The sequence below is a fragment of the Nannospalax galili genome, unplaced genomic scaffold, assembly GCF_000622305.1.
Source record: "Nannospalax galili isolate Female #2095 unplaced genomic scaffold, S.galili_v1.0 scaffold255, whole genome shotgun sequence".
Classification (NCBI taxonomy): Eukaryota; Metazoa; Chordata; class Mammalia; order Rodentia; family Spalacidae; genus Nannospalax; species Nannospalax galili.
The window spans coordinates 5,577,677-5,593,221 of record NW_008338999.1 but is presented as its reverse complement, the minus strand read 5'-3'; the positions used below and the strand labels follow the sequence as shown (position 1 = coordinate 5,593,221).

Sequence of the window (15,545 nt, the reverse complement as noted above, 5' to 3'; positions counted from 1 at the left end):
GCAAGGGTATTTATAATTCAGCAACAGTTTCATAATTCTCTATGCAACCTAGGCTGTAATTATAAGGTACACAATTTTACCCTTAAAACTATCAGATGTTCCTAAACCTATGCAACATGCCCTTTCTTCACCTACAACTGAACAAACCCATAGCTTAAAAATGTCTCCCAAATGCCGTGGATCATAGTACATGGAATCCTGTACCTGTCAATCTTTACACCCCTCCCATAAAATGTCCCTCCCTCAAATACTGCATTGGGTAAGTTAGGAGTTCATTATGAGTGCATCTCCATGTTAATTGCTTATCAGGGTAATACTGCTTAGGACAGAATAAAAGCACAGATACAAATCATGTGAAATTGGATGATGTCATATATTTTTAAAATATATCTACACATATTAATATGTAGATATACTGTGATATATGCATATATGTGAAATATGTGAACACACACACACACCATGGCAAAAGGCCAGTAGACTGATGATTGACATCTAGAAATGAAGACCCAATTTTAGAAGCAGGTGAAAATACCATAGCAACTGTAGTGGGAGAAAGGTTTGGGGGGGTTAATAAAAGCCACCAGTAATCTTAATACTACACAGACACCACCAGTCGCCATAATCCAGACATAGCTGTGTGTACTTAATTCCTACCGAAAGCTCAGAGAGTTCTAGATACAAACAGCAAATTGAAAACACAAACCCCAAAATATGGGCATTATGGCCCCTCTGGGGCGCAGATGGACGCTGTGAACGTTGGCGCTACAGGGCCTGGGAACTAGACCCACACTCGCACAGGTATCCCTTCCTCCAGGCCACCCAGGAGACACTTCTAGTGGTAATCACCCCACGCTGGCTGGGGTCCACAGGCACACTCAGGGGAGCGCTGGAGGAAAAACTGGTGGAAAGGGACCTGGTCGGGCATTTGGGGACAGCGGCGGCTCGCGCCCTGGTATGATCTCCCTGCCTCCAAGCCTGTCCAGGACCCAAATTCGCTCGGGAGCTGGCTGGAAAGATCTGCATTATGCCAGGGCGCTGGGCCAACTCACCTCCACGAAATAAAAGCAGGGCAGGAGGGTGACGCTGTCCTTGACCACTTTGCCCTTTGGCCTTTCCTTCGCCGACATCCCGGCCGCCAGCCCCGCTCCGCGTCCTTCCGGGGGCGAGGTGTGCACCGTGCGGCCCAGGCGAGCTGCCTGCTGCAGCCGCAAGCGCCCGGCGCCGCTGATGTCACATTCCCCGCGGGCACCGCTGGAGCCAGCGCGCTGCATACAGCGCCCCCGCCTTCTCCCCGCCCCTCTTTGCAGCAACCCGGTGGTTCCCGGAGCCTAGAGCCCTTAGGTGTCCTTCCCTAGACCTGTGGGTCTCTCTGGTTTGCCTGGATAGGGTTGGTCAGCTCCCTCCAAGCCTTTGCTGCGATGGCTTCCCCTTCCTGCCAAGCTCCCTCTGCTCTCCAACGCACAGGCGAGAGGCTCCTTGGCTGCTGGAGCTTGACGTCAAGAATCGGAAAAAAAGGGGGACGCACTCTGGGTTTCTGCAGAAGCGAGGCTGAGGAGCTAAGGCACCTGGTCCCAGTTGGTTTCCTCCTGGGGTTCCTCTTGGCTTGCTCCAGGGATGCTAACTTCGACTCCCAGATAGCAGAAACCTGAGCAGCACCCTCACCCACAGAGCGAAAAGCGACCTCCACCTGTGCGGAATTAAAACTTGGACTTCAGACTGGCAAGTAGGCCATGGAGTTGATTCACTGGGAGCTGGCTGCTACCCAAGAGATAATCCTTCCTCAGAATCTCTGTCCAGGGACTCCATGGGGAGCGCTGAGAAACCCTATCAGGTGGGGGACTGAGTGAGGGTTTCCTGCATCCAGAGACATGGTAAAAGGGACGTCCTCACTGGGCTCAAAGCCCAGGGCAGGCTCTACCCTCACTCCCTTAGCACAATGTGAGTGTTACAGCCTAGGCCATCCCAAAGATGTTAGCATTTAAGAGATGCACTTCAGCTGGTTGGCAGACCAGAGTTGCTTTAAACTCTGTGATTCCTTTAACAACTACTATCAAGGGAAATAGAAGAAAGAGATACCCATCAAACACAGAAAAATGTATTACACCGATGAAGATGGCCCACTTCCAGGATCACTTGTTCTAGGTCATTTCCAGGGGGCTCTTTGGAAAGTTGGACGCCGCATTCACTCACATTCGTGTTTCATGGGTACCACCTCAAGGCCTCACTCTGCCAGGACTGGGTTTCAGAGCCTTGCAGTGTAGTTGTTCGATTCTCCTCCCAATTCACCACACTCACCTGGTGGGCTGCCATCTCTAGGTAAACAGGCAGGATTCTCTGTCTTTAGCCGAACAGCGAAACACAGCAGAATAAAATCACATCATGTGATCTCACCACACCTGAGACTTGGATCCACGCATATTAAACAGGTCTGGGCCAGCACAATCCAGCTGTTAACTGCCCTAGTCACTGTCCCATCCCTACTTTCTCTTTACCTCTCAAATGATACTCAGCTGACTGCCGCTAGTTTGCAAAACTAGACGCTTTAGAAAAACACTGTCTTATCTTTCAAAACTGAGTACTGGCCCCCACCTCCCACAGCTACCACTTTATCGCCTCTGGATTGGCAGGGAAACAAACGACCTTTAACCTTTCTACTAGCTTATGCCCTTGTCTCTACCACAAACCCCCAAGCTATTCCACAATTCCTTATCCTTCACATGGTAGCCAGAGGATCTTGTGAAAATTAATTTCTTTTGTGACATTTCCCTCCCTGATTCTTCTAGAGATTCTCACTATGCACAGAAAACCCAAGCTCCTCATTTTCCTCTTTGAAGTCTGATGGCCCTGCTTGGTTCTTTGACTTCACTGACTTGATTCTGGGTGTAATGGTAGGGGGCCTAGTTTAGCTTCTCAGTGTCTCAGGACCTTTTCCCTTACCTGTTGCCATGTTCATGAGCTCTGTTCTACTAACTCATTTAATTCATGTCTCTGCTTAAATTGTAGCTACTCAGTGAGGTTTGGTATACCAAATAATAGTCACAACCCAAGACTTCCATTCCTTTTTATTGTTTTATATTATTTATTGTAGTTCTAGAACTCACTGATATTTTAACAGTTGATCAAATATTTCTTTGTTAATTTTTTTTATTGCCTGCTTTGTCCACTAGAACGCCAACTCCATAAGGCCAAGCACATTTTCATCATTTGGCAAATAGAACTGTGACTGTCACAGAGGTCAGCATGTATCTGTGAAGAAGTACGTGAATCAATTAAATTCACCGATGTCAGGGAGCACGTGCTTCTCCCATATATTATCTGGCAATTTAAAATTATTGTTTGACTTTGTCAATCAGCAATTACACTTCTCATTATCTCCAAAATTACTTTGTGTGCCAGAGAAGGGGACTTCTTTCTCCTTTCTTGAAACTTCAGTGAAATTTATAATTCTTAGTGGACATGCTATTCTAAGTTTTATCATTCTGGAAACAGTACTTCTAATAAGGGGAGTTGAAAGATAACAGTAAAACTAGTAGCTTCCTAATTCATTAGCAAGGAGCTCAAAACAATTTAGTCGGTGAATAAGGCAATGTTTTTCTTTCTTCTTTTAAAATTTCTTGTAGATGGGACTAAAAAAATGGAGCAATAGATGTGTAAAAGGCTGGCCTTCAAGAGTGTGATCAATGGAATAAAACGACCCGGGGACCTGTAAAGGTTTAACTCTGAGCTTGTGATCAAGTCACTTAACTTTGAACATTGTTTCCTAAAACGTAAAATGAACAAAGTATTTTTGTTATCTGATGCCATGCCCTGTAGCTCAATTCAATTCTGACACATGTGAAAACACATGGTAAGCTGTAAAACTGGTCCATCTATTAATTTGACCTATAAACATGTATCGATCCCCTGCTATATAAGAGGCACCTTTCTCCTTAGATGTTTACTATGACAAGGAATGTAGCTCCTGTGCTCACAGAATTCATAAGTATTTATGCAGATTCCAGATAGGAGAGACATATAAAACAGTCACAATAACAGACTCACGTAAGCCAGGCGTGGTGGCGCATAGTGAGTTCCAGGACAGCTGGGGCTACAGGGAGACCCTGTCTCAAAAAGACCAAAAAAAAAGACACATGATGTTCACTATAGAGTAAGTACTGTTATAAAACTCTCTGTACATTTCCTTTAATTCTTAAAGGATCTTTATGAACTGGATACCACTACATTACATTTTACAGTTAAAGAAACAGATGCAGAGAAGTTGGTTATTCTATGCAAGAACAATAAAATTGGTGAGATGTTTTTAATACAGAGGTTGCTTCAAGCTTTGTGGTCTGAAGAGTTACACATACTGCCTCTCTTAGCAAATATGTGATTACATGGTGTGATACAGAATCATAAAGAAAGAATTATGGTGCATTTTAATTACAATGGCAACTTCTTGAGTATGGGTGGCCAAGGAAGGTCTGGAAAGGAGCCGGCATGCACACTGGCTTACAGCACTAAGCTACCAGCAGACATTCTTGAATTAAGAACTTTCTTTAGTCCATGCATGGTCACTGTGTAAATCCATATTTGGGCCAGAAGAACATGATGCCGAATGTAGTTTCAAGTGTGCTAATTGAAGCTCTTTGTCATAATAGTAGCGTCAAAGCAATTTAATGTGCTTCCCAGAACTTGAATCCTTCAGTGGAAATCTTATTCAATTGAAAAAGTGCGCCCACTGAAAAAGTAGCACTCTGACATTTTAAGACAAAGTATTTCAGAGCACAAATAACCAGGGGAAAATGCCTTAAATGCACTTGACATCATTATTAAATCTGTCAGTTTCCTCAACTAACAAAGAAAAGAGTAATTTTTCTCTGCATTGTTTTGTGTGGGTCTCACAAGCAAACACAAACCACATTCGCTTCCTTAATAACTACTCATCCTTCAGGTCTCTGCATGACATTTATCTTTAAGGTCATAAAGTATGTTTAATTTCGATTTAGCAATATTTTTTCCAAGACATTACCTTGCTCCAAAGCATTTTGAACAGATAGTGTAAGATTTTATTGCATTTTCCTAAAAGAGAAAGTCTTTAAAAGAACTGAGTGTGCAATTGTGGGAAGCGGGAAAGTGCTGACAGAAGGCGCTAGGAGATGGAAATGGATGAAGGGAGGGGCTATTCTAACTTTGAGACTCAGTTTCCTCATCTAAAATGAAGACTTTAGGTGGGTTCAGTGGGCATCTGCTGTTTGCAGTCCAGCAAATGTTATTCCCTCTTCTTGTGATGAGTTCCTTTCCTTTCATATGAAATGTGCCCCTCACACAGTCAAAGCTGAACTGTAAAGGACAGTGTTCAGCTCTCCTCAGACCAAGTGGCAAACAGTAGCTTGAATGTAAACACGTCTGTTCTGTTCCCTAAGAAGTAGAATCTGGAACGGAGTGATGCAGACAGTTCTTGATGATCACTGGCAGGAGAAGCAAAGGGTAAAATTATTGATGCCGGACATTCAACCCTCTGCAAATTTCCTTTCAGAAGTCTGGCTCTTCTCCTTCCGGTTGCGTTTTTGCACTTTGCTACTTTTTCTGGGTAGAAATTTCTCCTTTCCTTTTCCTTCTCATTCCTCCCTCTGTTTGCTCCTCTTTCTCTTCCCCTCCTGTCCTCTCTCTCTTCCCTTTTCCTTCTCTCCCACTTCCTTCCCCTTATTTTATTGCTCCCTCATTTTCTCCCTCCCTCCTCCCCTCTTCCTCTGCCTCTCCCTCCCTCTCTCTTTCTCTCTCCTCTCCTTAACTTAGTCAGAACTATTTTCAGTGTGTATAAGCAACCAAAACCTTACTAGTAACACAAACAGCTCAGAAGGCATTCACTTACTAAAGAACAAACTGAAGAATCTTTAAATATATTTTAATCTAATATGGAGAATACAATAGTTATTCTGGCAAGTGAAGTTTTACAATCCAGTTTTCTATTTTCCTTCTGCCGCTGATGTGTATCCCCCATAGATTCCCCTTTATGGCACGGTAGAAGGTGACTTACACAGTTGAGCCTCCTACGTCTCGAGCCTTGTTCTCTAGGAACATGTCTTGAGACAAAGTCAGAGCTCTCCAAGACAAAGTCAGCATACTCTTAAGAAATAGCATGGCAGTGACTCATGAACTGTGAATGATGGGATGTAGAGCTCTGTTATGAGTGTGTATCTTGTACCACAGTGTGCAGAATGAGTTTCAGCTATCCTATGATATGCTGATCTTCTCAGGGGTTAGCAGGAGCTGGGCTTTAGAAAACGGAGCAACCTCAGCTCAGGGGACTTCCTGGGACAATGATTCTGCTTGGAGATGGAGCAGAATTTGAAAACACAGATGAATTTCTTTTTGTACAAAACTATATTCATGTCTGTAAGTTCAAGTTTCCCATTTAAAAATGAAATTATTTTATTTGAAAATTTTATATTTAATGCATTTTCCAAAAACTGGTTTGTGTTTTGCTTATAGGTTGTAAAAACGTGTTTAATTTTTTTCTACTGAATTGTATAAAGCTAGTCCGACTTCTCTTTCCGTTTTCAGTGTTGTTAAATACACTACTTCATGAGCAAATGTGTGGAGAAACGTATGCACATTAAGTGGCTATACCTTTTCCTTCATTGTCACATTATGTAAATGGTTCCTTCTCCCTCACTGGAAAATAGCAGGCAGCAAGCTAATTAAAATATCCAATGGCCCCAATTCAGCCAGTCTAAACATCTTACCATTCTTCCTTTATTCATGCCTTTTGTTCTTATATTTAGTCTTTGAATTATTTTGGCTTTCCAATAAACTTTGACCTTGTTTATTAATCTCTTCCTGCTTCCATGAGCATCAGGTAAAACCTGGCCTCCTTCAAAAGTCCAGTTCCATGCTCTTCCATCATCTGTGACATTCCTCCATAGACTCTCCTGTCTCAGCTGTCCTGCTTACTCTCTCTAGCCCCACACATATGTCCTTTCCTCAGATAAGCTTTTTGAGTCATGTTTGTGCTAAGTTTGTCCCACTTTCATACATCCCCACATGCCATCCTCTCAGAGAGAGCTTGCTGGCCTGCCAGTCAAGCCAATCAGTGAGCTCCAGGTTGACTAAAGAGACCCTGTGTCAAAAAGTGAGAGGCAGAGGAAGGCTGATCTCTGCAAAGTCGAGGTCAGCTTGGTCTACACAGTGAGTTCCAGGCCAGCCTGGGCTACAGGGAGACCCTGTCTCAAAAAAATATGGAGAGTGATAGAGGAGAACATCCAACATCAACTTTTGGTCTTCACCCACATATGTACCCACATGAATGCATTCCCACACAAACATGGGCACAAATATACATGCATACATGTACATACAAAGCACACACTCACATGGACATATGCACACACATACATACATGCAAAGCAATAAAATAAAATCCTCCATGATTTTATATTGCCTAAGAAGTTGTGCTTAAGGTCAGTAGCCTGGCATGTAAGGTCTTCCATGGTCTAACCTCCATCAGTCTGTGCATCTTACCTCTTATTCTCCATTTGCAAGTACCAACTGAAGTGGAGTTGGATAAACTATAGTCTCTTGGTAAAGTCCTTCATCTGCTCATTTTTAAAATCATTTTCAACGTTCAAACACTGACCAGTCTCTTTACAAAGTTTCTTTGGTCTTTCCAACTCTGTGATCCATTAGGGCTTTCTTTGGAAGCTTCTGGTAGATCCTGTTACATTCTGCCCCAGTGGTCTTGTTTTATTTCTTGGAAATGTGAGCCATGTTTAATTAATTTTTTTCCTCGACTATTAGCTTAGTATTTTGTACATATCAAAATTGCAGAAAATATTCAGCAAATATATAAATTCCATAATTTCTACCCTTCCCTCTAGTAGGATGTTCAACCTTTTGGCATTATAATATGATATTGTTACCCATAAATGTGTTAGGCTGCATTCATAGCTATCTTGGCATGCATGTGATCAATGGGCCATGGTTTGAACATGCCCGAATTATCACAGTGATCAGTATAGTACAGGAGCAACATATCAATTCAGAATAAACAATTATTAATTTAGCATTTTATAATTTATGATTCTATTGGGATAAGAACTCTCTTTCTTTCTCACATTCCATCCCCCAAACCTTGTGAACACTGTCAACGATCAGAAATGTGAAAGGAATCTGACATCTGTAACTGAGAAGCTATTTTAATTAGCTCAGAGTGGCTCCTATTCTTTACGTACGTCAGTAATTATCCACAGGTTGTGTAGGTAGAGGTTGGATTAAAATTAGTCCTACATGAAAGTTTGAGCATCTCTTTGGAGCCACTGAGAAGTATGCTTTAATAAAACACATTTGTAACCTGTTGTCTTCACTTCTGGAGTCAAGCCACTCACATTGTCTCTTAAATACTATTTTGCAAATTCCCCTAAATTCTACTGAAGATTCACTTCCTCCATGAAATTTTCCAGGGTTGCCCTCAAACTATGAAAACTTCAAATATTTTTTATGATGTACATGTCTCCTCTAATCTCTACGTATCTACATGTGACTTTTCTAAATGTTTTTCCACCTATAAATTCTTCAGTTGTTTAATTCTTCTGTGGGTTGTGACTTCTATTTTGTCACACTCAATTACAGTCTATTTATGTGATGAACTCTTTCACGTGAGTGCCATGGTGATAATCATTATGTCTCAAAACCAGATCTATGAAAAATTAAGGAAGCAGCCCAACTGATTTTAGAAAGAATTAATGAACCATGACCTGAGGCAAGGGAAAACAGTTATTCTTAAACTTTGATGATACTCATGCCACTTTTGTTTGCAAGGCATGTCCTAGAAGGTCTTTGAAAAAAGGCGAAGCAAAATCATTCCTAAAGTTAGGGTACTGTGTAGTTTCATAATGAAACGGTTATAATTTAATTCAGTACACAGTAATATATAAAGTACAAATATGCATTTAAATGATTTATCTGTTGTTGCTCCTTTGAGAGAAATTTATTAATTAATAGTTGAAAAAAAACCCATTTCACGTAGAGGTTATTTGGATGGACAAAAGTTACACTAATCTGATTGCAGACATACATGGGGTTACACTGATGAAAGATCATCAGCTTCTATCTGCAAACATGGAGACAGTGCTCATTTCAACTCTCAGAGTCATTGACACACTCATGGAATTGTAAGCAATTAATTTGTTATCTAATGAACTATTCTTCACAAAATCTTTCTGAGTTCAGAGAACTTAGCTCCAAATAAAGATTAACATGCTGTTCTGAGGTATGGGAACATTGTCTAATTTCACACAGCTAATCAGAGGCTGAGCACAAAACGAATCCCTGAGGCCTCTTGTTGATTCCCAATATCTCTTTATGGACCTTTATTCAGAGATGGCTACAAAATTAATAGAAGCCTAACAGAAAAACCCTCCCACATGCTTCATAGTTAGGGTCAAGAGGGAGGAGAATTCTTCTATTTTGGGTGCCAAGGCTCTGCAGGTGTAATACCTAAGTTGACTGTGGTTGTTTCATTGGCCAAGTGAAGACTACCTTAACAATAGAAGAAAATAAAACAGTCATAAATAGGGAAGGGTGGATACAGACACCTAAGAGTTTTAGTTCCTGAACTCAATTACTTACAGAGCTCCAGCACAAACATTCTGAGGTCCAACACTATGAGTCAATAATCTCATCTCTCAACAATTTTTACCTAGTGAATTTCTTCCACTTATAATCATGAAATCTGTATAATACAAACTATACATGGCATAAAAATATAGAATAGTATTAAGGAACTTGTAGTAATTTTTCTGTGGGAGTACATTATGAGGTACTAGCAGTCAATCTGATTTCTAGCCACAACCCATTCTGTGATGCATCATCTCAGACTACAACTAAGCCTGAACACGAGTTACACATCAGCACTTAAATTGGTGCCACCTACAATTTGCAGGCATAGTGATGCCGAGGATGTCCATCAGGCCCACATTTGCAGTGATTCTGGAGCTTCACTAATTGTAAAGAACTCACTGGTGATACCTGAGGTTATTAAGTATTGATTGGTGAATTATGAAAGGTGTGTGTTGAGCTGGCATTAGGAAAGCAATGCCAGGATATATATATATGGAGATATATATATGGAGAGAGAGAGAGGGAGAAAGGGAGACAGGGAGGCAGAGAGAGAGAGCTCAGAGCCTAAAGGAATCAAAACATGAAGTGTTGGCTCAATTTGCATTTTAAAAATAGAGCTTTCTGCAATTAAGAATGTCTAGCCCTTCCAGAAAGGGCTTCCTCCATCTGAAGACATCTGAAGAAAATTATCTCAGGTCTGGGCAAATGCTTCTTTTTAAAGGAAAGAGTTATAGACAGTGTGTGTGTGTGTGTGTGTGTGTGTGTGTGTGTGTGTGTATGTGTGTGTGTGATGTGCATGGGTGCTGGAGGAGGCCAGAAGAGGGCTCTGGTCCTCTGGAAAAGCAACAATCACTCTTAAATATTGAGCCACTTATCCATTTGAATCTTTTAAATAAGCAAAAAGAGAAACCATCTTGGAGCACATCTTCATTTTGGAAAGAGTAACATTGTACATTAAGTGGGTCCCACCATCCTAAAGAAAGGGCTTCACACTGATGTGGGTCCAAAGAAGTTCCTTTTATATCTTCTCTGTAGGTGGAGAGATGAATCTGTCTTACAAAAAGCTAAAGACAATTTACAGAAGAAGGAAGCCCATACTAAGACCCCAAGACGAAATGACAGTTCTGAACTAGTAGATTAAAACTGGGTGTGGCAGTAGACCTGTACCTTACAAGTCAGTGAGGAATCCCAGCAGCCTCTTGCTACTTGCATTGAACTGTTGAGGACTGGAATGTGGCAAAAAACAGGCCAAACTTGGCACAGGAAAAATAAAGCTTTTCAATTCTTTATTTTCTAACTGAACACTCTGAGCAACAAGCAAGCCCTTGGAGACTTGGGGTCCCGTAGAGCAGTGGTTTGGGAGTAGCTAACCCATAGGCCAAATCACTTGCCTTTCTCAACAGTGCATTTGGAGCACAAGCACACCTGTTCCTTCCTGTGCTGTGACTGCTTTAACACTATATGGCACAGTCATATAGGTATGACTGAGGCCATGAGACTCGCAGAAGCTAAATTATTCACTCTTGTGCACTCTGTAGAAGTTTGCTGATCTAATTCTCAATAATTTTGAATTTTAGCCTGAATTTACTCTGAGCCCATCACTGTCCGAGAATGAATCCTAACTCTTTCCTCATATTCTATTTCTAACCAATCTGTCATGACTGAATTCTTGACCTCATTTTATTGCACCACAATGTCTAGAGCTTGCCTCTTACTGTCGGATTCCATGGGTGGGAATTCATTAAACACTGAATTTCTGATACCACTTCAGACATACAGGGATAACGTGAGCACAAACTAGAGTCTAGGTTATTTTTATTAAAGTTGACAGAAATAAAAATATTCCTTACTATACTATAAAATAAGTAGAGTGATATTTTTATGTGACATTTAAATTTCAGGCATCTATTTGCTTTTGCAAATATTATTCAAAGAAACTCTTAAACCTTAAAATGTCATAAAATGGCAAAAGCCACATTATACAAATATCTTTAATTTGATCAATCTGTGCTGAGTTCTTTGAAAGTTATTTGAAATGGCATGCTAATCAGAGTAAATTAACCAATATTTCAGGAAAAGCAGATGGCACCTTGGTTTTAATGTCATTTGAATACTGAAACAAATGTTGTATTGATTAGAAAGAAATGTGGTTCGATCTGATGAAAATAATTTTGTTTCGTATTGTTGGCTGTCATAACATGATATAATTTCAAAAGGTAGTTATTTTTAATGTATATTCATATATACACACATCATCACATAAATATATATGCATAATTAAAAAGAGGTAGCTACGTTCCAGTGTGTATGAATATATGTATATTCAATGAAATTTGATATAATATAAAAATTTACATAATTTTACAAATAGCTTTTGAGGGATGCTGTGAGTTAGAGTTTGGTGTTCCCCAAGGCTTCATGTGTTGAACCTAATATTCATTGTAAGGTATTAGAAGTGTAGAAACAATCCAGTATTTTATATATGGGGCCTTTTAGGAAGTATTTGGGGTTAAGCGCACCTGGGTGCGCCTCCCAGGATTTAAGTTCAGTGGATTTATAAGAGGTGGAAGAAAAAAAAAATTCGTGTTGGCACATGCTTGTAATCCTAGCAAGAGGCTGAGGCAGGAGGACTGTGAGTTCAGGGCCAATCTGGATTATGTAGGGAGAACCTGTCTCCAAACACACGTGTGCACACACATACTCAGAGACAGACAGACAGACAAACAGATCGATAGATAGATAGATATGATAGATGATAGATAAATAGATAGATAGATGATAGATAGATAGATAGATAGATAGATAGATAGATAGATAGATTCACCTTAAAGTAAAAAACAACAGTCATCCAGTCCTCTGTTCGAAGACTTCGTATATAAACAATAGCAAGGAATATATATTGTGGTTCACACAACACACAGACAGACAGACAGATAGACACACAAATACACATGACTTGTCTGTATGTCTTACCCATAATTTTCTTCATATGAGAATGACAGTTTTATTCCTTTAAACTAGTAATTTGATTTTCTTTTTATTTCTCTAAATATTGAAAATACAGATGCTTTGTAATTTGCCTTTAATAATCTTATTATTTGAAATCCCATGGAAATTCTTATTCTTTATACTTGTTCTCAAATTCAGTCTCTACAGGCCTAGAATTGTTCTTTTAATGTATTAGTCATTAAAACTGAAAAGTTGTTTTTAAAATACATTTAGAAGTTTATGTTTATGATAATTTCTGCCACCATAGATTTATAGTTCTTTCTGCTAGTAACCATCTCAACTGAAGTTCAAGTTGAGATTTCCTAGTCAATCAATATAAAATAGGCAGGCAACTGCATGCAAGGGCAGTTCTATATTTAGTTCACCTTTTCCCTCAAGATGTAGCCTCCTCTATCCCATGTTATAGAGCAGGAGGAGATGGCAAACCCACTGGATGCCTGCTCTGGGCTTTACGTCTGTTTCTGCTACCCACAGACTAGCATCATATACTTCTGACTCTCCAGTACTGACTCGTATTCTGCATCTAACTCCAGTGGTTTCTGAGCTCCAGCATATTGCTGGGTTCTTATTTTTCTTTTAGTTTTGCCTAATAACTAATTCTTATCACTCTGGTTGTCTTTCAATGATTCTAAACACGCATGCAGTGCAGGAAATATGTACGCATGCACACAGTCTATCTCTCTTTCTCTTTCCCTCTCTCACACACACAGACCCACTCACATTCATGCACATACAAAATACAAATACATATTTCAGTCCTTCTTTCTTCAGTGTTTATTTAGTCTCAATTGGCATCCTCATCTAAAAGCAGGGCAAAGTCCTAACTGCAATGGAAGTAGGGTAATGCTTCCAGGCTGAGGACATTGTCTTACCCAACAAAATCACAATTCTGATATTTGAGTAAGAAATTAATAGTTTCTACCAAGCGTTTGCTCAGGTAATTTGTGAACTCTAAAGCAACAAGCAAAAAGAAAAAAATGTTTGAGACAGTTTCTCCATGTAGGTAGGCCGACCTAGAACTCATTTTGTAGATCACACTGGCCTCAACTTTTTGATTCTTCAATGTCAGCCTCGTGAGTAACACTGTGCACCACCACACTCAGCTGTCTTTTCTTATTTTTTCCCCTTCTGTAAAAAATACTTTTGGATATACAAAGAAATGGGCCCTCTGTATTATCCATGTTCCTGAAGATCGCTTCCTCCTCTTTCTTTATCTCTTTTCTAATTTTGTGACCTATAAACACACACATATAAATAATAATCTGTACAAATGTATAATTTTAAATTAGGTTCTGTACATGGGAAAAACATGCACTGTTTTTCTTTCTGAATATAGTTTATTTCTTTTTATATGATGATCTATAGTTTCATACATTTTCTTGCAAATGACAAAATCATTTTTTATGGGTGGATGAAACATACCACACTTTATTTATCTGTTTGTGAAAATGTTGATGCCTATCCTGATTCTCTAACTTGGCTACTATGAATAATGCAGAAAAAATGGATGGAAAATGACAACAAAAAACATAACTTTCATTTTAAAGAGGATAAGAGATCGTCTATTCTAGAGCAAAATATCCTCATATCCAGACCAGGGCCTGGAAAACAGATCCAGGTTACCCCAAATTCCATGTTCCAATGGGGTAACAGTTTGATGAAAATTTTCTAATAACAGAATAGAACAGAATTTCATAAATAAAGGAACTTTTAAAATACATTCGTGGAGACATCAGGTAGGTGAGTTACACCGAAGCCAGAAAATCTCTGCTATGAGCCTCAGATGCATCTAATGGCATTATATCTTTTGGTTGATGGAACTAGGATTTTGTTAGGTTAATAGTTCCAAAGAGTTTTATTGGATAGTCACAAGATGTTAGGTAAGAAACAGAGGTGGCAGGAAATGGCTGTTAAGGGGGCTAAAGGGAGCCTAAGAAAAATTGCAACTATGCTCTGGACCTTGTAACATTTGTATCTCTCCACAATCAATGAAGTTCTTATCAGCCTTGCAGAAGATTCCCTGTGTGGTGTGTGTGATTCTTTCCAGGAACTTCCATCCATATCACATACGTCTGTGTCTGTTGACTTAAATTTCTTTCAGTGGTTCCTATCTAGGACTGGTCTAACAGAATTTTTCAGTAGCTACATTTTCAATTTTTTGAGGAGCTTCCATTATGATTTCCAGAGAGGCTGCCCAAGTTTACTTCCCTAACAGCAGTGAATAAGGATTCTTTCTCCCCAATTCTGACAGCATTTCCTGTCAAGGGAAATATTTTTTATATTTATTAAACATATGTTCTTTGAGTAAATTTTAGGTATATTTACTATGAGTGGCATATAAAAATTGAAAAAAAAATCTGCCTTGGAATGATGCAGAATATTTTTCCTTTAGTATTGTTAAGAGTTGTTGTTTAATAGCCTCTACATGCTTATTTTTTATTTCAGGGTTAAAGAAATCTGGTTAATCTCTTATAACAGATTACCATATTTTTCAGAAAACATACTTGTGGAAACTGATCAAGTAATAATATAATGCAAATATGCAACACTGAAAATTGTAATTGTTTTCAAGTTAACACCAGATTAAAATTTCTGTTATTTGAGAAATGAAAAAACAAAACAAAAAATGAAGAAAGAAAAAATGGCTAGGCATTAGCACACACCTTTAATCCCAGCACTTGGAAGGCAGAAGCAGGTGGATCATGAGTTTGAGAACTGGCCTGGTCTACATAGTGAGTTCCAGGACAGCCAGAGCTACACAGAGAGAAACAAACCATGAAATAAAGGTAAATAAATAAATAATAAATAAATAGAGGAAAAATGGAGTCAATATCTTAGTTTTACCATCCAAAACACTTAACTATACCCACCTGTAAAAAGCTAGAGAAATCTAAATTCCTCTTCATCAGGCTGGTTCCTGACTCAGCCAATAG

At 39.5% G+C, this 15,545-nt stretch overlaps 1 protein-coding gene across 1 annotated transcript in view; it reads right to left on the bottom strand.

The window, feature by feature from the left end:
* Plppr4 (phospholipid phosphatase related 4) overlaps positions 1-1,539 on the bottom strand; it is a 47,176-nt gene extending 45,637 nt beyond the window's left edge. The window contains exon 1 of the mRNA XM_008833688.3: positions 1,053-1,539. Within this exon, the coding sequence (XP_008831910.1) occupies positions 1,053-1,274 (222 nt within the window). The 5' untranslated portion in view covers positions 1,275-1,539. The remainder of the gene's footprint in view (positions 1-1,052) is intronic.
* Between the last annotated feature and the right edge of the window lie 14,006 nt (positions 1,540-15,545).